Genomic DNA, 21,426 nt, shown 5'->3' with positions numbered 1-21,426 from the left:
TGGGGGTGTGGCGCGGAAGGCGGGGGCGCTGCCGGCGAGCCCGGCCGTGAGGGGCAAGCTCGCGGGCCGTGAGGGCGGGTGAACCGCAGCCGGAGGGACGAGGGTCCGCGGCGGGCAGAGCTCGGAGCAGCGGCGGCGCAGGCCGGCGGGCAGGGGAAGGAAGGCTGGCGCCCTGCGGCGGGCGCTCGGCGGGCAGGAGGCGGCTGCGCCGGTGGCTCCCCGCGTTCCTGGCGCTCGGCTGCTGGGCGCCCCACGCCATGTTCTCGGTGCTCTCCTACGGCAGGCTGGTGGCGCGGGCGGTCCTGGGCGGCCTCTCGCAGACAGACTCCCGCGACTACAGCCTGGTGACGGCCAGCTGTGGCTTCGGCAAAGATTTCCGCAAGGGCATCCTCAAGAAAGGGATGTGCTACGGGGATGACGCCTGTTTCGTGGCGCGGCACCGCACCGCGGATGTGCTGGGTAAGTGCCCGGGCCGGGGGCTGAGGTGGCTTCGGCCTCGCTGTGTGACCTCCCCTCTCTCCCGGAGCTGCACATGGCGAGCGGCTCAACCTCCGGTCGCAGACAAAGGAGCTGGTTCTGCCTGTCAGTGTCACCATGAGTTCGCTTTTATAGCTTCCCACGGAAGCTCTCGTGTTCTTTGTTGCAGCTCTGTCCGCCTTTGGCATGGGGGGCTGTGTGTGCCCGCTGTCCGGGCCCAGCCTGGGCGTTTCACCTGTGGGTGCCTATAAGGCCCGGTGGCTCCAAAACTCAGAGAAACAGCTCCCAGTGCGTTTCACTTTCTTTCTTTTAACACCTAACCGAGCCCCGTGTACATGCATTGCATTTCCACAGAAAAGATCACTTGAACAGGCACTTCCTGATTTTAACGCGTGCAATGTCCTTGTCAAGTGAAAGGCAGAGTGACATTGAGACTGGAATCAAATGTCAAGCTTCAGTTTCGTTGTTTGTTCTGGCCTGATTGCACTCTCTGGTTTAGAATCATGGGTGAAATAAATCTTGAGGGTTCAAATTTTAGAAGTAGTGAATAACTATGGATAATCAGTAGAATCTTCAGGCTATATGCGGCATTGCTTTTGACAGTGCTTGACCTTTCTTCTGTGTACTCAAGGTTGAATTTGGCTGACTGACACTGCACAAGTTAGTTGTGGTGTAACCACCAGAAGCAAATTTTCACCAAAACTTTGACGCTCCAAAAAAAGCTTCCCTCCTCCATGTCCCTTTCTGTGGTTCATTTTTTGCATTTATTTATTTTAAAACGGTGGGGTTGCACTGTGGCATCTCATGCTGTGGAAGTGGGTGATGGTTCTTCAGCTTGGCGCTGTCATTGTAACTTGGTTGCCATTTAGTAGAGCCGAGACGTTTTCCTCAGGAAGCTGTAAGTTGGTGCTAGGTAACAGTTATTGCTGGTTGTTCTCAAGGGAGCTGTTACTGTAAGTGATGCCACAGCTTTCAAGATGTGGAAGCTTGGTGCGTGCATTTTAGGCACTCTCCATCTTCTCTGTGGTGCCTCTTCCAGATAAACTTTTTTGGATTAGAATTAGCTGTTGGACACCCTTCCTTTAGCATGTGACTAACCCTGGCTGCCTTTAAAGTTCATGCTAGGCCAGCACTGATAAATAACTGAGCAATTGGTGTTTGCCCTTGAGAGAAATGCAGAATCTCCTGTATTTTGAAGTGGACTCTTTGTGTGGGGAAGGAATAGATTTAGCCCCATTTGATGATGTTTAGGGGGTTTTGGCCATATTTGGTAATTACTGTATGTAGACCTACAGTTTGTCTTGTGTTCCTCCTGGAATCAACAGAGTTGCATTTCTAAGTTGGTCTTTGCATTAATTTTCATGGCAACTTGGAAACAAACAGAATTGTAGCTCCACTTAAGGATCAAACAGCAAAGAGGGCAGCAGACCAGAATGTCTTAAGTACCAAGGAAATAATTTAAATAGAAAAGCTGTTGGTTTGTTTGGTTTTGAGTTTTTCTTCCCTGGTAAAGCTATTTTTATGTCAGTTCTTTATTGCTTTTTCAATATGCATACTGAAACCCCAAAATCTCTGTATTTTCTGCAAAAACAGGAATGTTCCAGTGGGTTTTGATGCTTCTAACTTGATGCTTTTTCTTCATCTGTAGCTCTTAAGTTTACAAACAGTAGTTTTCTCCCAGTTTCTGCTGCTGGGATCATCTCTTTACTCTCTCAACCAGCCGTTTTGCACTGCTGCAGAGACAGTTTCAGCACCACCAGTGTTTTCCTGCCCTCAATTCCTCTTACTCTCATCACAAATCTGAGGTTCCTTAATGATTTTTTTTTTAAGACCCTCATAAATTTTGTGCTACTTCAGTCCCTAACTCTGCACCTCAGCAAAACTGTCTGAGCTGCACTGTTGGGTTTCCGACTTAATTTTTTGACATTTAAGGAAGAGGCTCACGTGGTTTGAGCCGAAGTGAACACTTGACACAGTAAATTTCAAGTGTATCACTTGGAGTGAGTAGTCATCAGTGACAAAGCCAGGCCAGATAATTAATTTAAAATTCCTCTGTGCCATTGTTTTCTAGAACCAGTGTATGGAAAGCCTGCCTGTGTGGGATGGATTGGGTGTGGTGGAACAGTGAAAGAACTACTCCCAGCCGTTTGGCATGAGTGCTTGGGGATTCATTTTCTTAGGTCAAACAAGAGTTGACTTGGAACTGTGTTTATGGCAGAATCAAAATGCTAAACACTTCTTTTGTTATATGTGTACTGTATAGTTCAAAGGCTGAATGTTTAACAGTGTCTTCTAGTCTGAGCTTTATCCTTTCATGGTAAGATCAGCAGGAAGCTTATGAAGAATCAGGTTATTTCCAGTCCTCCCGTAGTTGTACAAGGCTTGATAAGGCCTGTTACTGGTGTTCTCGAATACTTGAGAGTTTTGTCTCATTTGTGCTTTTGTGTGGAACTTACCCATCAGATTTGTGTGTTTTCTTCCCATGCTGAGCACAGGGAGAAACAAGAAGCTCAGAACAGGAGCTTTTCCTTAGGGATCACCCTGAGGAAAGGAAATGGCTTTACTGCTAATGTTAATCTCTAGAGTTTTACAATTCGGGCCTGTGTTTCCTTTCTCTGCTGCTTGTACTACGATGTACTTTTCTGTTCATTCACTGCCAGTGTCTTGGGTGTTCAGATCCTCAGAGTATTGAGATCTCTCACAGAGATTTGGGAGACGTTCTGTACTGCTTGATATCTGATGCCTTTGGAACTTTTGAGGACAGAAATACTGTTTTTTTCAAAGCTGAAAACCAAAACTCTTCAGGAACTGACACCTCTGTTTTTTCTCATTAGTATGCAAGGAGGATTTTTGCTACATTTTGAACAAGGCAAATTTTTTAAATTAGCTTGAACAGTTTTATAACCATTTCACTAATGTACCATTAAAGCCAGTGTTTTCACCACTGGAAATTTTGAGGTGTCACATGCTGGTGATAGTTTTTTTCCTTAATTTTGGGATCTGCCTTTTCTTGCTTATTCCAGCCTTATCAGGCTCCTGATGTCTTTGCTCATTTTTTATGGATTTTCCAAGCTGTTGTGTGACTCATTATTGAAACAGTGCAGCAGCCAATGCGCATCCCGTGACAGCATCACTTATACAATGTCTGTGCTGGGTACAAGTTTGGGTGTAGCCAGTGTGACTTGACTCTTCCAAACTATTTCTGTCCCCCAGGAGTAAGGAAAAACTGTCTCACAGCAGGAAACTGTTTGTTCACTGCAGAGTTAAAATTTGACAATTGTTCTATTTGCTGTAAATCTTGATTTTTAGGTTTTGGGGAGAGGGGAGTGTCTAGGTGCTGCAGGGCAGCTACTCTGAAGGGAAGGGAACTGCACTTGGTTTGCAAATTGTCAGCAGCCTGCATAGGAGGCAGGTTAAACTGCAGAGTGACAAAGCCCCTGGAATATTGTTAGTGTCACTGTCATCAGGAAAAGTAAACTTCAGCACCTAAATGGATTTGTAGATGAAATGTCAAGGTTGTTCTGGCAGCTGTAGAGGAGGAAGGGATTCTTACTTGGATGCCTGAAGGTTATAGAGGACTATGTTAAGTGGTTTATTTGGTATCATACCCATTAAAGAGATTGCTGCCTTATCACAACTTATCACACTAAAGGAGGTGAGAATCGCCTGCCTCCCTTGGAGTAGCCTTTCACCTACTGTGTTGGAGAGCTCAGGGCACCTGAGAGGCAGTGATCAGAGATTTGCAGAGCTGCACACGTGTCTTAGTTTGTAACAGGTCACAGGAAATTTTCTATTTAACACGGGAGTATCGGTGCTGGCATTTGTAGGGAAACTACAGATTGAGAACTACCCCATTAATAGTCACACTGGCTGCCTTTCTTGTCAGCAGAGCTGCTCTGGAGCAGCATTGAATAACCTCTGAGAATGAAGCTTATATCTGGTTATTCTTCCCCACAGTTTCTGCAAGGACACTGCACACAAGTATTCAGGTCAGAATTTCCAGTTGAGCACTAGTTTTAGCTGTAAATGCTATTGATGCTTGTTGTTGGCAGCCAGTTTTCCATTCATTTCTGCTGAAGGAAGAGCAGATTCTGTCAGAAATCAGGGAGAAATAAGCAAAGCTGAGCACAGTACCGGAGGTGAGGGTTAATCATACCTATGTCATAGGAATCCTTGGAAAAATCTCCTGCTCTTTGCTCTGGTTCATCCATGCTGTGAATACTGAGCCTGGGATGGGTCAGGCTGGCAGGGATTTATTTCAGTGTCTGCCCCCGGTACCTGTCCTTTCTCATCAGTTCCACAGTCACTGAACACCCTGAGAAATTAAATAGTTGTAACTAGGGAATTTTTTATAAAGCCTTCATAAATAAATTATAGTTTAGTGTTCTCCTGGAGCTCCCCAAATCCACTGAGTGTTTTCTCAGGCTTCAATAAAATAAGGAAGAAGTCTACCTGAAAAAATCTGCTTCAGGAACGAGTATGCTGTAGTGGGGGGGAAATAGAATGAGGAACTCTTGCTTTTTTCTGGGAGTAGGTGCACAATTTAATGTTTCCAGTTCCCTGTTTCTCCTTCAGTTTGTTCTTCAAGATCATTGCTCACTTTGCCTTTGTTTTTTGCTCCCTGTTGTCACTTACCCAGCTACTCTTCCAGAACCTTTCTGTTTCATGCAAGGGTAGTTTAAGTTTTACTGTAACAGTGTGAATAAGTAACCGTTCCTTCTGTAACTTGTTAGCAGTCACACACAATCTGCCTTTAGGGATTTGTATTTAACTGGGCTATTTTCTTTGTCAAAACCCTGGGGAGGGGATAGACACCCTTTGGCTCTGACAGATCCAGGGAAGCTGCTGAGGGTCAGTGCTGGCTTTGAGCATTGGACTTGGTTTTGATGGAGAACCTGTCTAGGTGTGTGTGATTTATCCTACCACTGATAACACAACAAATCTTATCAGTTTATCTCAGTTCTGATATGTTGACAAATACTAGGTGCTATATTTCAAACTTGTATGGTGCAACTCATTGCACCTTTTTACCATTTTAGCCTTCACATTTGATGCAAAATTCAGTTAAAAATATATCCTTTTGATGTTCTTTTAGCAGTGATTCATTGCTATTTCAGGTAAGAATCTCAAGAAATTGAAAGTTCAGTAGGATGTGCGGAGTGCCTTAGAAAGTTAATTGTGGTTGCATGCAAAAGCAGCTCCTGCTGACACATTTGTGCCTGCCTGGTGCTTCTCTGTGTGATTTTTATTCTTGGCTGATGCAATATTTCAAAGTATCCATCTCTCAAGAGATTTTTGGGACAGGGTGGTGCTTTTGGACTCTGACTGTGGGCAGGTTAATTTCCCAGTTAAGCAGATCTGGCCCTCATAACATTATTTATATTAAACAGGGTTTGATCAGTATCAGGGGTTTGTTATGAACTCTCAGGCTGTTTAGTTTATATTTGCTCTGAACCAGGCAGAGCACCTGGATCTCGCACAAGTGAGTGGTGAAAAGCAGATATTGCTGCTTTCAGCACTGGCTGGTTTTCCCTGGGCTTCTGCAGGGAACTCATGTACTGGCAGGCAAAACAACTTCGCATTTGCATTTCAGCTGGCATCTTATCCCAGGTGCTTTTAGCATTTTGAAATCAGCTTTAACAAGTTTCACTGCCAGCATCTTCCCTGGCTCAGTTTCAGTGCTGCAGCATCAGTCACTTGTGCTTTGTCTTGTAACTTCCTGACAGGTGTTTCTGTAAGAGAGATTTTGATACTCTGAATCTTTGAGGAGTTGGAAAAAGCCCGTTTTTGGATTGACACATGCAGCAAGTATTTTATCTGGCAGGCATATTTGTGTATTTTCCAGCACAAGGCAATGTAGAGGAGTGTTAACTCTCAGATTCTGAGAAATCTCTGTAATATAGTTAAATACTTGAGAAGTATTTATTCTTTTGAAGTAATTTATTGTGAAATTTTCAATTGCTTTATTTACAGTGGTGGTTCATCTGGCTGTAGGCATTGCACTGTCACGTGGATGTTTGTGTAATTTCTGCATGGACTTGAACAGGAAATAGCCACAGAAATGTTCTTTCTATAAAATTTTCTCATTTACTCAATGGCTTGAATGAAAAAAACCCCAAGGTTTGTGTACAGTTCAGTTTCAGCAATTCTCAGCCATGCAGTTTGTCTTAAATGTCCTGTGATTCCTAATTTATAATATGGTTAATACTGGAACACAATGGTTTATGGCTCAAAGGAAAACATGAGTATTTGTTGAAAAGGTAATTATTTTGAATATATACCCTTTTTTTTTCTTGGATGAAAGCAAAGGTATTATATATAAATAGAGCTTGGCATTATTCCTTGGGAGTGATCTTACCAATAGCAACACCTTTGAATTTTCTTTTGATGACAGAGGGAAAACCTGGTATTAATCAAAGTTGAGTGTTTAGTTTTTGCTACTTCTGGAGTTTGAAATAGTTTCACTCCTTATTTGCTGTAAAGTTTACTTAAACTTTATTCTCATTTACATTTCATCTATATCAGTAGCAGTTTACTCAAACTATTTCAAAATCACCTATTCCTCTCCCATGTGAAATTGTTCAGTTTACAGAGATTGTAGAATGCAAAGATGCTGGGTTTATTTTAAAACCATATTGAAGGTAGGACAGGATGATTAAAGGTCTTGGCCCCAAACCTTTATAAACCCCCCTCTTCTCCATTTGGGGCAAGGCCAAGAAATACAGTTGGTAGCTGATGGGGGGTTGTGGAGGTGTCACTGAAAGCAGCCTCCAGGGCCTGCTCCTGAATGCAGTGGTTGTGTCAGCTTCTGTGCCAGGGAGCAGGGAGACAGCGGAGCTGTCCTGGTGCTGTGGGATCAGACAGTGTGTCCTCTCAAGTGTGGTACCCAGCAAAGCCAGAGGAGCTGCTGGTGGATGTTTAGAGGGTGATTGCTTTGGAAGGCACTGGCAGGACCTACTTAAAGCTGTTTATAGCTTGCAAAAAGCAGACAGGAAGGCAGACAGACAAAGGCAGTATATGGCTCAGGATAGAGTATGAAGGGTGCTGCCATGATTATGGATTCATATTTCCTGCCTGCAGTAAGAAATGAATAAAGAAAGTCAGATGGCATGCTCATTTTTCCTTTAAAAATTTAATAGGTTTTGATAATTGGCCTTCTCAGGTGCTTGCTGTGGTGCCTTTCTGGTACTCTGTGCTAAAGCTGTAGTGTTTCTGTTCCAGTGTTTCCCAGCACTGAAGTAAAAGGCTTTTCTGGATGGCTTGAGGGAACTCCGTAGCTTCTGCTGAGCTTTCTTTGTAACTGCCTTGGGAGCCAAGAGCTTTGGGCAGCATTTGTCAAACATCATCTTTTCATTGCATTAACCTGTTGTTAGTGAGGCAGCACAGAAATACATCTGGACCATGTTCATCTTAAAGGGAAGGAACAAAAAGTTTATCTGGTACCTTCACATAAAGCACTATCATCTGACCTGAAGCTGAGTTTCTGTTTCGAGTTCTGGATCTAGAACCTTTCCTTTATAATCTCCTATTTTAGACTTGTCTGTGTGGCAGCAGAAAGCAAAGGGTTAATCCAGTATTAATATGAGGTTGTGAGACCTGTAGGGAGAGGATTAATCTGTCCTTGAAGGATCCAGAAAAGTAATTTCTGACAATGCAGGGTGCTTTTGCATGAGCTTCTTGCCAGGGACTGCTCAAAGAGGTGAATGCAGGGATCTGCATTCCTGTAACATTCTTCTGAGAAAGCAGAGGGACAAAGCAGGTGTCTAAAAGGTTGTGCACTATTTTAGGGAGAAATCTGATTAATGTTGATAGGCTGTTCAGAATCTGCCTATAACCTCCTGTCAGATTATAGTTCACTCCAAGGTCGGCTCTAAACCTCCCGTCTCAGTTTCAGACCATGTCCCATGTGAAGGGCATTCAGAGATGGGGAAACTGAGTTTTATCTTCTCACTCACATTTTCATGCCTTTGATAATAGTGGTGTCTTTTTTCCTGAGCAGACTGTCCTTCAGCACAATCTGAGCTCTGAAATTCATTTTTTGTGCTTTTATCATGAACATATTTCAGCTTTACTATGTTTTGGAAATCTGCTTGAAATTATTTGTCTCATGCTGAGGATCAAAAAGATTTTTGGAAAAATTTCCACAAAGTAACATTTTAATCTCAAATAATACCTCGAGCGGTATTTTGCTTTTGTCATTTAGGCAATTGGAAGAAGTTCAAAGTTCTTGAACCAAACGACCAGCAGAAAATGTGTCTGCTGCTCACCTCCCTCTGATCACCCCCTTTCCATGACCACAGTCACTGTTTTCCATGTGGTTGCTTAGAAGCTTCCCAGGCTTTGGTAGAATTGGTCTAATTTTCTGATCTCTGGGTTATTTCAAATAACTGAAAATTGTCTGGATCACAGTCAGTTTTCATTCTCTTGCTTGGCTGAAGCTGCAAGCAATGAACTCTCCTTGAAAGGGATAGGTCCCAGTATTGTGTTGGTTACATGGATTTTGGAAAACACTTGTAAAATGGGGGTTTATTTTCTACAGATACTAAAAACACCAAATAGAAATCATTGTCCTTCATATGAGTAGATAGTCTGGGAAAAAAAACTGTGCTGCTGAATAGCAGCAAGTGTTTCTGTGTCATTTCTGTACTAGTTAAAATGTTGACCTTCACCTTTAAAATTAATGAAACCTCTTCCCTTTTAATGGACTGATGAGAGGTTAATGGGATTGAATCCCCATCTTAACCCCAAATTTCTCATTATTTGTTCTCTAGTGGAGACAGCCTCCTCATTCTCAGCATGAGACTTTTACCTTCCTTTCAGCAATTCAGATTATATTTGGAATTTGGTCTGGGAGCTCCTACCAGAAGTTATCTTAAAAATACTCAGAAATTTGTTACGTTAACCAAAAATGTTTTCCAAGCAGGTGCCGTGTCCTACCTTTTAGTTACTTAGATCATAAGTGATGTAAATAATGAAACCCTTTGTTTTGAAAGCCATTTCTGTTCAGGTAACTCTGGTTTTGTGTTTCCTTGCAGGGGTGGCAGATGGTGTAGGTGGCTGGAGAGACTACGGGGTTGACCCTTCTCAGTTCTCAGGGACTCTCATGCGAACGTGTGAACGTTTAGTAAAAGAAGGACGGTTTGTTCCAAGCAATCCTGTTGGAATTCTCACCGCAGGCTATTGTGAGCTGCTGCAGAACAAAGTACCTTTGCTTGGTAAGACACCAAAAATATGTCAGTTCAATCTGGGTTGTGTGTTACCTACACATGGGCTTACTGAAGGGTGCTTGAATCTGTTATCATTCTAATTTGCAGGCAGTTAACATCTCTTAATTAACTGAAAACATAGAAATGTAGTTGCCTTGGTGGCATCCTTATTTTCTCCGAAACTGTTTTAATTAATTTAGTAATGCAGGGAGTGTTGATGTGTGTGTATTTATCTATAGAATACAAGGCCAACAGTCTTTCTGTGGGAAGGGTGAATTCACCAGAGTTTGCAGAGCGAGTTCTGCAGTGGAACACACTGTGCACATGTGCTCACTCTGTATTTTATATGTATAAATAACTGTTCTCTGCTAAAAACTCTTCATGGCTGGTTGTGGCTTTCTGCTTCAGCTATGCAAGGAAAAATATTTTCTGAGGATAATTGGATGCAGTTCTGTTCATTCCTGGCCTTACTCTGCTCCTATTGCCTTTTATGTCCTGTGGACTCAAACCCCAGTTGGTTGACTTCAGTAATTCATATCATGCGATCTCTGGTAGCATTATTTTTATAAATCTTTGTGGGGGGATTCATTACAGATCTTTCTGAAAGCCAGCTGAAGTAGATGCTTCACATATTCTGTGTTAACCTTGATGGGCCACAGGGCATTCAGCTGCCTGGGGACTGGGAGCAGATAGAGAGGTGACACTTGGCCTCAGCTGACAACTCTGCCAAGGGGACACTTCTCTAAAGGACATGAGACCTCTTCTGCACCAAGAAAGTGTTTGCCCTGCATGAAATGCACACGGCTCACCTGACCTTAAGCTGCTGTGCCAGAGCAGTGCTGTGTGAGCTATATTTAACTTGTCTGCTGAGCTGGGAACAGATGTTCTCGCATTATATGCCTAAAGAATAGGTTGGAACCTCAGGAGTGACCTTAAGTGTCACAAAAAAGCAGTGGTCAGTAATTACATTAGGATTTGGTGTGTTGAATGGTGCCTATTTGTGCAAAGCAGATGTAGCTGTAAGTGAGCTGCAAAGTGGGGCACTGGTGAGAGCTCTCCCTACGCCTTTGGAGACGGAGCAGCTCGGCTGGGCTTGACCTTTGCAGTGCTGAAAAGCAGCGTGTGCTGAGTCACAAGATCTGCATTCCACACATGGCCTCCTGGTTACACTCTGCTAATAGAGTTAGAATTGGAAACTAATGATCCTTAGTGTTTCTCCTTTAACTGAGAACAGTATTTTTAGCAAGAGGAATAAACCACTGGAATTGCCACAGCAATGCGCATTTAGAGTTTATTTAAAATAAAGGGACTGGAGAAGACTTCATTAAGAAAGATTCACTAGGCAATAACTTTTCCTTGCTGTTGTGCTTTAAGCCTGGATACTTGGTTCATCAGGATTGATCCAGTAACTAATACAAAATAAAACTGAAAAGGGGAGAATCTGTGCCATTTATTTAATCACTTTTGTGTTGCAGAACAATTTTGGACACTGTCACATATAAAATCAGATATACTGCTTTTTCCAGATATACTGCTTTGACTTAACATTCATTAAGGATGGAGAAGGTCCTGTGTGTTCACTAGAGAACAGATTCAGGGCAAGTGCATTGCAGGGAACTCTGTTAGAAAGAGAAACATCTGGAACGGGCAATGCCTGGAGCCAGCTGGACTTCTGCTCTAGCAAGCCTGATCCTAAGCTTTGCTCACTGCAAGCTTGTGATCTGTCCAACATGGAGCTGTGCTTGGAAAATCCTGCTGGAAGAACATGAAGGTAGAAGATGAAGACAGTTCATGAGCTGGTGATACGGGGTAGAAGTCGAGAAGAAATGCTGTAGCTGTATTTCATCCCCTTGGGCATTGAAAGGTTTTTTGGTGGCTGTGCTGTCCTGTTTGCAAAATTGAGCGATGGCTGTTTGCTGTGAAGGACTTCAGGTTTCTTTGCAATACAGCATTTTTGTGGCTTGCAACCAAGCACAGTTGGTGGCTACTTCCCAGTGAATGAATGGAGAATTCCTCAGTGCCCTCAAGCATGGCTGGGATAGTTCCAAGCACAGTTGACATCATGTTTCTGCTATTACTTTAATTTGGAATAGTATTTGTCTCTGAAACATGTTTTCCTTAAACTTGTGGAGTTGGTATCCTGAAGACGTGACAGGATTATTATTTTTTAAACGTGAAGCAAGCTCTGCAGAGCCAGGCTGGGAGGAAAAGCATTTCATGTTCTGAGCAGAGAAATGCAGCAGGACCTAATACATAATTGCAAACAGTTCTTTACTTGGTGTGGTTTATTTACAGCTGATGAGTGAAACTGTGTGGAGAGCTCCTAGTATTGTATGGATGCTACTAGAATTCTATTATCTCCATGATTTTGGAATTTCAGTATTTTATGTGAGTTCTGTAAATCCGGTCCTATAGCAGAATGTGCTGACATATGTTGGGATGGAAAACTGTAAATAAAGCCAAACAAAACAGGTATTTGTCAGCATAACGTGTTTACCAAAATCAAAGCAGGAAGAGTAAATTCTACACAAAAATCATAGTTTGCATTGCAAAGATTTCTAGCATTTTGCTAGTTTTATTTTATATTAATTCTGGCATTGTTGAGTATTACCATTTCTCCTGACTTTTAAGCTTTGGTAAGTGTTGTAATAATTGAACTATTGATCAAATCAGTGAGAGAACAAGCAGTTTCTGTAAGGCTGACTGCAGTCACTGTGTTTGCAGGGAGCAGCACAGCTTGTATAGTAGTCCTGGACAGATCAAGTCATCGTTTACATACAGCCAACTTGGGAGATTCTGGATTTTTGGTAGTCAGAGGAGGAGAAGTCGTCCATCGATCCGATGAGCAGCAGCATTACTTCAACACTCCCTTCCAGCTGTCAATAGCTCCACCAGAGGCAGAAGGAGTTGTCTTAAGTGACAGGTAAGGGGGAAGAGGAACCTTAATTTTTAACCTGTGCGTGTGACCAGCTCCCAAAAAGTTGCAGTTTTGCTGCTGTGGGGCTCTTCTGTAGCACATAGGATTTAAACAAGTATCCAGACAGGTCCTGCACCTGCTACCCTCCCTCTTTAGATAAAATGGGAACATTTCTCACCTTGTACTTAACTTTGTACCTGTTGCACAGTCTGAATTTATTGGGCTGTTCATGGTGGCATATTCCCACAGCCATGGGCATGTTCTGATCCATGGGGAGATGTCACCCACTATAGCTGGTGTGTGGACAAGTGGCTGGACTTACCAGCAGCTTTGGTTCCAATCCCTGTCTGTGCTCCCTTGGGACTGTTTGGAGTAGCTAATTTAGATATCTTGGCACCGAGGTTGCAAGTGCTTGAAGAATAGAGCAGAGGGACATGTGACTGTAACTTGTGTTTCCAACTTGCTGTTTCCAGCAGCATATTGTATTTGACCAAAACGAGCAAAAAAACTGTTTGGCGGAACACCAAGCTGGGAATGAGAGTATGAGGAAAGGACAATCTGTTCACAGAAATGAGTTGTTTCAAAGGCAGGCTTGTTCTTGTGTCTTCCCCTAGGAATGTCAGGCTGATCCATCCTGACTTTGTGAAGTCTCACCAGTAATATGAAATAAATTCAAAACCAAACAGCTTTCAAATACGTGTTAAAATGCAGCTCTCAGAAATGTCTCCCTCATTAAAGTAACACCCCTCATGTGAATATGAGATGGTAACAGAATCCTCAAAGAGTGGCCGTGGAATACAGGGAATGCAGTAGGCAGCTGAAGTTTTGGACTCAATGAGCTTGAGTGTTTTCCAACCCAAATGATTCTATGCAGTATCAGGGCTGATGCAGTAAAGGTTGAGACTTTAATCCAAAATAGCTCTTTTTGAAAGTGTTGGTTAAGCTGTTGAAACTCCTGACCGTTCTTGTGTGTGGTTTTATTTCTTCATCCTGCAACTGCTGAGGGGAAGCCAGGGTAGAACTCTGAAATTAGAACCTTTCAGTAATCCAAGCTTTTTGTTAGACTAAAATTAAATGATGGTTTGAAATTCCAGAGCTGTAAAAATCTTAATTTTCCTGATACTCTCTGTCATCTGTAGGAAGATCGTAAAAACAAAGAGCAGAAGGATAATTGATAATGTCCAGTGGAAGTCAGGGAAGCCAAGTAATCTGAGTCATCCAGTAATAAGGAAAGCACAAGATAAATGTGCTCCCACACTTCAGCTCTGAATCATGATTACAGCTTTCTGGCTGGTTCCTGCACTGTTCCTGACGTTAATTAGTACTCATGCTCCTTGTCGAAACGCTTCTCCTGTCCTTTTTTATTTGTTGTCCCACTTTAGTGATGAATTTGGCTATATATGGGCATAGGCAGGCAATCTTAACTCCATCAGCCTTCCTGAAGCTACACATCAGTTGAGCAAAGCAGCTCCTCTGTGTTTTGGCAGAGCCCAGTGGCCTGGGATGCAGCAATTTCTCCCTTTTACAGACCCCTGAAGAGTCTTTAAAAATGAAAGGTTTGTTAATGTTGTTTCTGAGAATCAGATTTTGCAGCAATATTCATGTCCAAACTAGGTGTTTTCTCCTCTTGGTGTTGTGTAATGTGTTAGACACAAGCATTCCAACAGACTCTGGTAGTGATTTCCAGACATGTTTCATATTCCATTGAATTAGAAAGTGATTCAAAATCCTGAAGTGTATGGGCCAGACCCATTAGGAATTGTCCTTTCAAGTATTGCTCTCTTACATCTTCAAGATGAGCAGAAGGAAGCCCTGAGCTGCCATTCTGCTTAATGGTTTCCATGGAGACACACTCCTGAAGCAGATTAGTTTGCAGGATTGTTCATGTGGGAATTTTAACTGCAAATCCTGGGTGCAATAACTGGAACAGGACCTGTTTGCAGTCACAGTGCCTGTGGTGGGGCTTTCCTGACAGCCCATCCTGGGACTAAAGCTCCACAGGGAGTGATTATTTCATTCTCTTGCACAAACCACCAAAGAGTAGTGAAGTGCAGGAGCTGTGGATGTGCTCTTTGAGGTTGTTTGGTGTCTTTGTGAGGGCTGGAGTCCTTTAACCTCTGTCCCCTCCCCAGCCCCGAGGCTGCTGACAGCACGTCCTTCGATGTCCAGCTTGGGGACATCATCCTGACCGCCACAGACGGACTGTTTGACAACATGCCTGACTACATGATCCTGCAGGAGTTGAAAAAGCTGAAGGTGAGTGTGTGTGTCCTCAAGCTCTCACATCTTTTGTGCTGGCTAAACCTTTATAGTTACTACCTTTACTTCTAATGCACAAAACCTTTGTGTTTTATATAAAAACCCCACCACAAAGTGCTGGATCATTAAAAGGCTTTTCAGATAATACCCCATGGGAGCAGTGCAAGGGACATTGACCCCAGAGGGCTTTCTCTTGCATCTGCATCCAGGCTGAATCCAGAAGCAGCAGCTTGGGCATAAATTTCCCAAGTGACAGCTGGTTCCATGTCAGTAGCTGGTGAGGGAGGGGGAGAGGAGGAGGGGAAGGGAAGGGGGAGATATATGTTCAGTAGCAGGTGCTGCCTTTGGCCACACACTGCACCTGCAGGTTGGAGATGATACACAGGAAAATAGAGAATCCTCTTCTGGGTTACTTGAGGGTGAGCTTACACTTAAAATAACCTTCAGCTTCTCTGAAGGTTTATAAACCAGTAATTCTGACACAGTATGGGCTGTCTGAATTGTGGGTTGTACATGCTTGAAAATCTTCAGTGTTCTGTAAAAAAAAAATCCTGTCAGCTGTTCCACATTAGTGACCACAAATGTTCTTTTTAAATAGTAAGAATACATTAAAATATTTTAACTTGGCTGAGAACATTTAGCTTCAGGCTATTTACTTACAGAAAGGAAAGTACACTTAAGGAGATATCAATATGTATAAACTCCTTGAGGAAACTATTTTGCTGTGAAATGCAAATAAGAGAATTACAGTGTGATTTTAAGAGAATTTGGCCTCCACTTATCCTGCAGCTCCACAGGTCACTAATGTGTCACTGGGGCTGCAGCCACCTCACACCCTTGTTTGCAGAGGGTAAGGGTGTCCAGGCTGGCCACTGGAGCTGGAATTCCCTTGTGGAAGAAAGCTGAGCTCCACCTTTTGGTGTGTTTGGGAAAGGCACCGGAGTTCCCGGAGAGGTTCAGCCAAAAGTTAATCACATAAATGCCTGCTAATTCCCAAACCTGCAGGGAAGGCTCTTGAAATGACAAGGCATTTAAAAATGGCTACAGACAAAAAGAGCAGTGGTTGTCTATCATGTTGGCTTGAGTGAGAAAAGCCTGGGAGTAAAGCAGCAGAATTACTGAAACAGGGAAAAAAACATCCTGGAGAAAGTGTGTGTGCTCTCAGTGCGTTTTTTCTCATCTGACTTGAAAGTGCCCCTTCACCCCAAGTGTGCTCTCGTCAGCTGGGGTGCAAGAGAGCCAGAGGTGCAAGACTTGCACTCAAGATAAAACAAATACTTCACCAGACCCTGCTTGGGAGGCAGGGAAGGTCCTTGTAGGGTGCCCTGCAGGGACAGCTGCCAAATGCTCTGTTCCTTTCAGATGACACAGTTTAGTCTGTTTTGAGTATTATTCTTCTAAGTTTCTAAATTCTGGAAATCCTCCAAACCCAAGTCTTGAGCTCCTGGTGGGGGTTTGAGGTCTGGCCGTCCCTCGTGAAGATCCACAGCTGTAACCCAATTTACAAAGCCTAAAGAATGGGGAAGGCTCTGTTTGCAAGGGAATGTGATAATTAATGCCCTGGCAGTGAGGGATCTCCAAACCTGACACAGATCAGCACAACAACTTCTGTAGGCTTCTGAATAAGAATGAACTCTTTTCCTCGTGAATGTAGAACTCCAACTACGAGAGCATCCAGCAGACTGCACGGAGCATTGCTGAGCAGGCCCACGAGCTGGCCTATGACCCCACGTACATGTCACCCTTTGCGCAGTTCGCCTGTGACAACGGATTGAATGTCAGAGGTACGAGCTTCTCCTCCTCCCACTGCTGCTGTCTTGGGGAGATCTTCAAAAAAGTGAAGTTCTGCTGTTCCAAAATCCAGTAGGAAAACAGAACCGTAGGAAATGTGGTTGGCAGGAGAGCACCAAGCTCGTGTGGGATTTGGCAAAGCCCCCAGGGCCTGCACAGGCCATCCCAGCCCCGCAGAGCAGGAGCCTCCTGTGGGGAAGCAGCTGGAGCATGGAGAACACAGTGCCCTGATTGTTTTATTTTTAATCTAATCTGTGCATTCCTGCCCCAGGAATCCTGCCTGATAGGAGTTCTCCAGTACTCCTGTACTTGACTTGTTGCTTGGATTCAGGGGTGTGGGTGGGGTTGTGTGAGGGTAGTTTTTTGTTTGGGTTTTTTTTAAGGTCTCATCTTACTGCTGCATTTCAGCTGAGGTTCTGCCCACTCTTTGGTAGATTTGGGATATGCTTTTTGGTTGAATTTGCAACCCTTGTATCACTGGCATCCCCATACTGATCTCTGTTGGTTCTACTTCTGTTCTTTAGAAAGGTATTGGCGGAACACCTGGGAGACCTCAGAGCCTGAGCAAACACCTTTCTTTTAATAATTTTTTACTTTTAAATAAATAAATATAATTCTGCCAGTAGAGATGTTCCTATCTCTGTATCAGAAGGGCAGGATTTCCTGCAAGAACCTTAAGCCCCTTTCCTCAGGTAGCAGCTGTCACACTTGGGCTCCATATTTGCTCCAAGCTCAGTCACTCAGTAATGAGGCTGCAGATCTCCAGAGTCCAAGGGATTGCTTTGACTTCCCACATAACAAAATCTCTCCTCTGGGCCATTTCTCCAGGATTTGTGTGTTGCTCTGGCTGTTGAGGATTGAAAAATAACTACTAAAAATGTTAAGTAGCTTTTAGGAAGACCTGAGGTAATACAGTGCTGAAGAAGATGCAAAAGAGGTGTTTGATTTACAGTGGAAATTCCTGAGGAGATCTGATTTCATGGCAGTTTACATGTAACAAAGCAGTGTCAGGTGTTTTGTGCATTTATTAAAGAGTCTGCTGAAAACAGGCTTTGTGCTCTGCCAGCTACCAACAATGTTCAAGGTTCTGACCTCCTTTTCATAGTTTGATCTCACTGGAGCTTAAAAGGAGAGTGGTTTTGTGCTGTGTTACATGTCACTGCTCCCCTCGTTTTGGAAAGGAGGTGGGGGAGCCAGAGTTTGTGTCTATTCAAACCGAGTTTTGAACACTTAAACCGGTTTTAAAAGAGCTTTCTATGGGGAATGTCATAAATCATCAGAAGACAACCCTCTGGTTTGATGAAATAAGTGGGATTTTGCTTCCATTGCAGGGGGGAAACCAGACGACATCACCGTCCTTCTTTCCATCGTAGCTGAGTACACAGACTGAGCTCCTGGCGCTGTCCCGAGCTCCCTGGGCCCCCCGGCCGGTTTCCTGCTGGCAGGATTGTTCCTTCCTTCCCAGCTGCTCCGGGCAGCCGGCCCTGAGCCCGGAGCCTGGCCAGAGACGCAGCTGAGGCCCTTGTTAAGAACCACTCGTAGTCCACTGGTCTTGGTCTGCCAGCAAGAGATGAAGAAGCTCAAGGCTTGGAGCTTGTCTTTGAGAGCTTAGTCCTTGTCCGGAACAGGGGGAGGATCCATCCCACAGTGTTGCCGCGTTGGAGATGTGACTTTCCAAGGAGTAGAATTGGTTGATCATCTTTCAAACTAGATCAATAGGTAACGCCTCTGCACGAGGGCATATTACTCTATTTACTAGGAACGTTCGCTGTTGTTGACAGATTCGCTGGTATGTTACAGACCCAGTTCCATAAAGCATAGTCTTGTTCCAGTGATAGCCGAGGTTTCGTGTTTCTGAGCTCCAGTTTTCAGGAGATTTATAACTGCTGTAAACATTCTGCTCTTGCCATCCATGGTGTCAGCCTTAGGAGCCTTTTCTAGTACGAGATTTCAAACAAACCTAGTTCAAGTTATATGGATGCAAATGTGTTTTGTGATTTCAGGTGCTTAACTGTGATCTTAAAAGTTCTGCAGATCATTCGTCCATAATGGGCCTGGTTCTGGATGTTTTGGCTGTGGATAATTATTATTTTTTTTTAAACAAAAATTCTAATTCAGTCTCAAACAGCCGAGCTGGCCACAGTTGAGGTCTTTGAGCATTTGAACCCATCTCAGCGTGGGATGATGGTAAATGCTACGGTGGGAGGTTGCACAAAGAACAGCTCATCCTCAACTCTGAGCGTCTTCACTTTGGGTAGATAATTCTGTTGTTGATATAAAACATAATTTCTGTTAATAATTGCCACTCTTGCTTGTAGAACAGAATATGCTGCACCAGTTTAAGTCCAGTTGATCCTTTCTGATTCAAACAGGCACCTCTTTGCTTCTGCTGCGGCAGCAGCAGCGAGTACGAAAATGGAAACTTAATGAATAATCAGCAAAACTTACATTTCAACTAAAGTTTAGGGGTTTCAATGATCCTTAATGATGTTTACAGTTATCTAACAGCCACTTTGCAATATGACATTTCCTTTTCAATGACAGTAGCTCACGTTTGTCCCCCCTTCTTCCAGCCAGCTTTCCTTTTCCTTTCCTGAGGCTCATACGAAAGCTGAGAGCTGTAAAGATATATATATTTTTGGTCAGTTTTTCATTAACTTTTTTGCTGGTAGAGAAGTATGTAGAAATAAATTAAAGCCATGTTTTTATATATAAAAAGTCGGGTAATGTTGCTGTTTAGGTGAGTGCAGTTAAACTTGGTCAGTAAGGAATCTTACCTGCTCTCAAGAGGAGATTTTTACTACCTGGTTTATTGTATTAAAACTGTTTAAGTTTGAGGTTACCTCAACTTGTTTAAAGAATTTTTGTGGACTTGTACTGTATATTTGCGTAACTATGTCAAGCTTTTATTTAAGGTCATTTAACATGTACCATGTACATGTCATTTTACTATATTTCAATGCATCATGCTTGTAACAGGCATTTCATTTATAATAAGTGATTAATTTGGGAGCTCTTCAGTAATTTATCTGCTATTCCTCAATTGGCATAATGTTAGATATCTACTTTAAATCACCTTATAATTACTTGTCAAAATGCCTTAACTACCCTAACTTGACCAAAATAGGATTTTGGTGAGGGTATGGGGAGGATTATATTAATGAAGAAAAATTAATTAGTTTTGCGACACACGAACAGTGAGTAGTGGAGAACTTTGCACAACCTGTCAGTCCTTGTTGTTCTTAACCTGAACAAGCTGTCTCTGGCTGTCTTGGAGGAATGTATTCACATGCAGAACAGGGCTTTGTTTCTTGTTTGGGAGGGGCCTTTCTCTCCCACTCTGGGTGTCTTTACATTTTATCCAGTATTTACTCGCATGCTTCTGGATTAGAGCAGATTTGATCAATTCTTCTTTCCCTTGCCCTTCCCTTCAGGCGCTGCCCCCGTGGCCCGGGGCTGTTCTCTGCTCTCAGCACAGTCCCCAGCCCTCCTGTTGCCCCTTCCCGGCTTTCCAGACCTTTGCCTGGGGACATGTGCGGGGTCAGAGGGGACAGAATTCCCGAATTTCTGCTCCTCCGGGGCCAGGCGCGCTCCCTGTCTGTATCCACAAAGCCGTTTGCCTCATATCACACCATGACTTGTTGGGTTTTTTTTTTAATAAAGAACAAATTTGGGTTTTGATTTACAAATCATGAGTTTTTCCCTCACCGGGCACACCAAAGACCAGTAAAGCTTTTAGCTTTTCCATCTGTTTATAAAGCAATACTGTATTATAAAGAATTGATATTTTTATCACATGCTTGATTGTTTTGGTTTTTTTTTTAAGACGTGCACTCTGAACATATCAAACCTGATTTTTTCCTATGAACTTACGCTGTCTGCGCACAACTGATCTTTGGAGAAGGAAATGACAGGGCCCGTCCTATCAAAAATAATTCCCAGCGATGCATGAAGCAGTAACACTTGCTAGGGGTTAGGTCAGTGGGAATGTTCACGAGAGGAATGTACAAGGAAGGTGTTCCCTGACTTGGAAGCGAGAGGAGCACGGGCTGGCTTGGAGCTGCTGCAGAGGGTGGTGGTTTGTTTTGGGGAGCTGCTGGGTTGGGAGCAGGGATCTGGAGGAACAGGAGGAGCTTTGTCCCCCAGCAACCTGGGATTGCTGCAGCAGCGGCAGTAGGGATTGGGGTGAAAAGGGGTAAGATGTGGTGAATTGGAAAAGCTCTGTGGTTCCTTGCTATTTTCCTGGCTATCTTTGGGAGAGCTGCGACATACAGTCCTAAATGTCCTTTTTCGGGCTGAAAACAAAACCAAACCAAAAACCAGATTTGGGACCAGGCAGTTACAAGTGAGTCGAGGGGAAGGGAGAGGCAAAGGTCTGGCAGGGATGGGAGGATTTAGTGATGGAATGTCCATCTCTTGGTAAGGAACATCCTTTCTCCAGGGGAGAAGCAGCTGCTGTGCGGAGAACCTGACTGTATGCAGTAGTTTCTGACAAAGATAGCTGAAACAATGAAGCAAATCTGAGTCTGTATCTGAGGATGCTTTTTTGTTGCTGTTAAAATGAGACTATCATCTATGCTTACCTAAGAGGCAATTATGTGAATTTCATGTCTGAGGTATAACTTATGCAGGAATAGTTCTGTAAATACATTTAAATAAATTGTAAAGATATTTAATAAATATAGTATTTATACTAAAATGTGCTTTTTAAAGTCAAGTTGCCTGTAAAACCCTCTGTTTGTTGGTGTGGGGATGTGGTTGGTGGCACAGAGGCAC

At 43.4% G+C, this 21,426-nt stretch overlaps 1 protein-coding gene across 1 annotated transcript; it reads left to right on the top strand.

The window, feature by feature from the left end:
- The first annotated feature begins 21 nt into the window (after positions 1–21).
- PPTC7 (protein phosphatase targeting COQ7) lies at positions 22–21,349 on the top strand. The gene is made up of 6 exons (XM_069030441.1): positions 22–459; positions 9,513–9,692; positions 12,408–12,606; positions 14,733–14,856; positions 16,514–16,643; positions 17,982–21,349. Exons 1-6 carry the CDS (start codon positions 258–260, stop codon positions 18,038–18,040), a joined length of 894 nt encoding a protein of 297 aa, XP_068886542.1. The 5' UTR covers positions 22–257; the 3' UTR covers positions 18,041–21,349.
- The last annotated feature ends 77 nt before the right edge of the window (positions 21,350–21,426 follow it).

The sequence above is a fragment of the Aphelocoma coerulescens genome, chromosome 15 (genome assembly GCF_041296385.1).
Source record: "Aphelocoma coerulescens isolate FSJ_1873_10779 chromosome 15, UR_Acoe_1.0, whole genome shotgun sequence".
Taxonomy (NCBI): Eukaryota; Metazoa; Chordata; class Aves; order Passeriformes; family Corvidae; genus Aphelocoma; species Aphelocoma coerulescens.
The sequence above is the reverse complement of the archived record's forward strand: the minus strand, read 5'-3'. Positions and strand labels throughout refer to the sequence as shown.

Excerpts from the sequence above, each read along its gene's own strand:
- PPTC7 (XM_069030441.1), top strand. The coding sequence starts at position 258 with ATGTTCTCGGTGCTCTCCTACGGCAGGCTGGTGGCGCGGGCGGTCCTG. Across the intron at positions 14,857-16,513 it reads AGGAGTTGAAAAAGCTGAAG|AACTCCAACTACGAGAGCAT; the intron begins GTGAGTGTGTGT and ends TCGTGAATGTAG. Across the intron at positions 16,644-17,981 it reads CAACGGATTGAATGTCAGAG|GGGGGAAACCAGACGACATC; the intron begins GTACGAGCTTCT and ends CTTCCATTGCAG.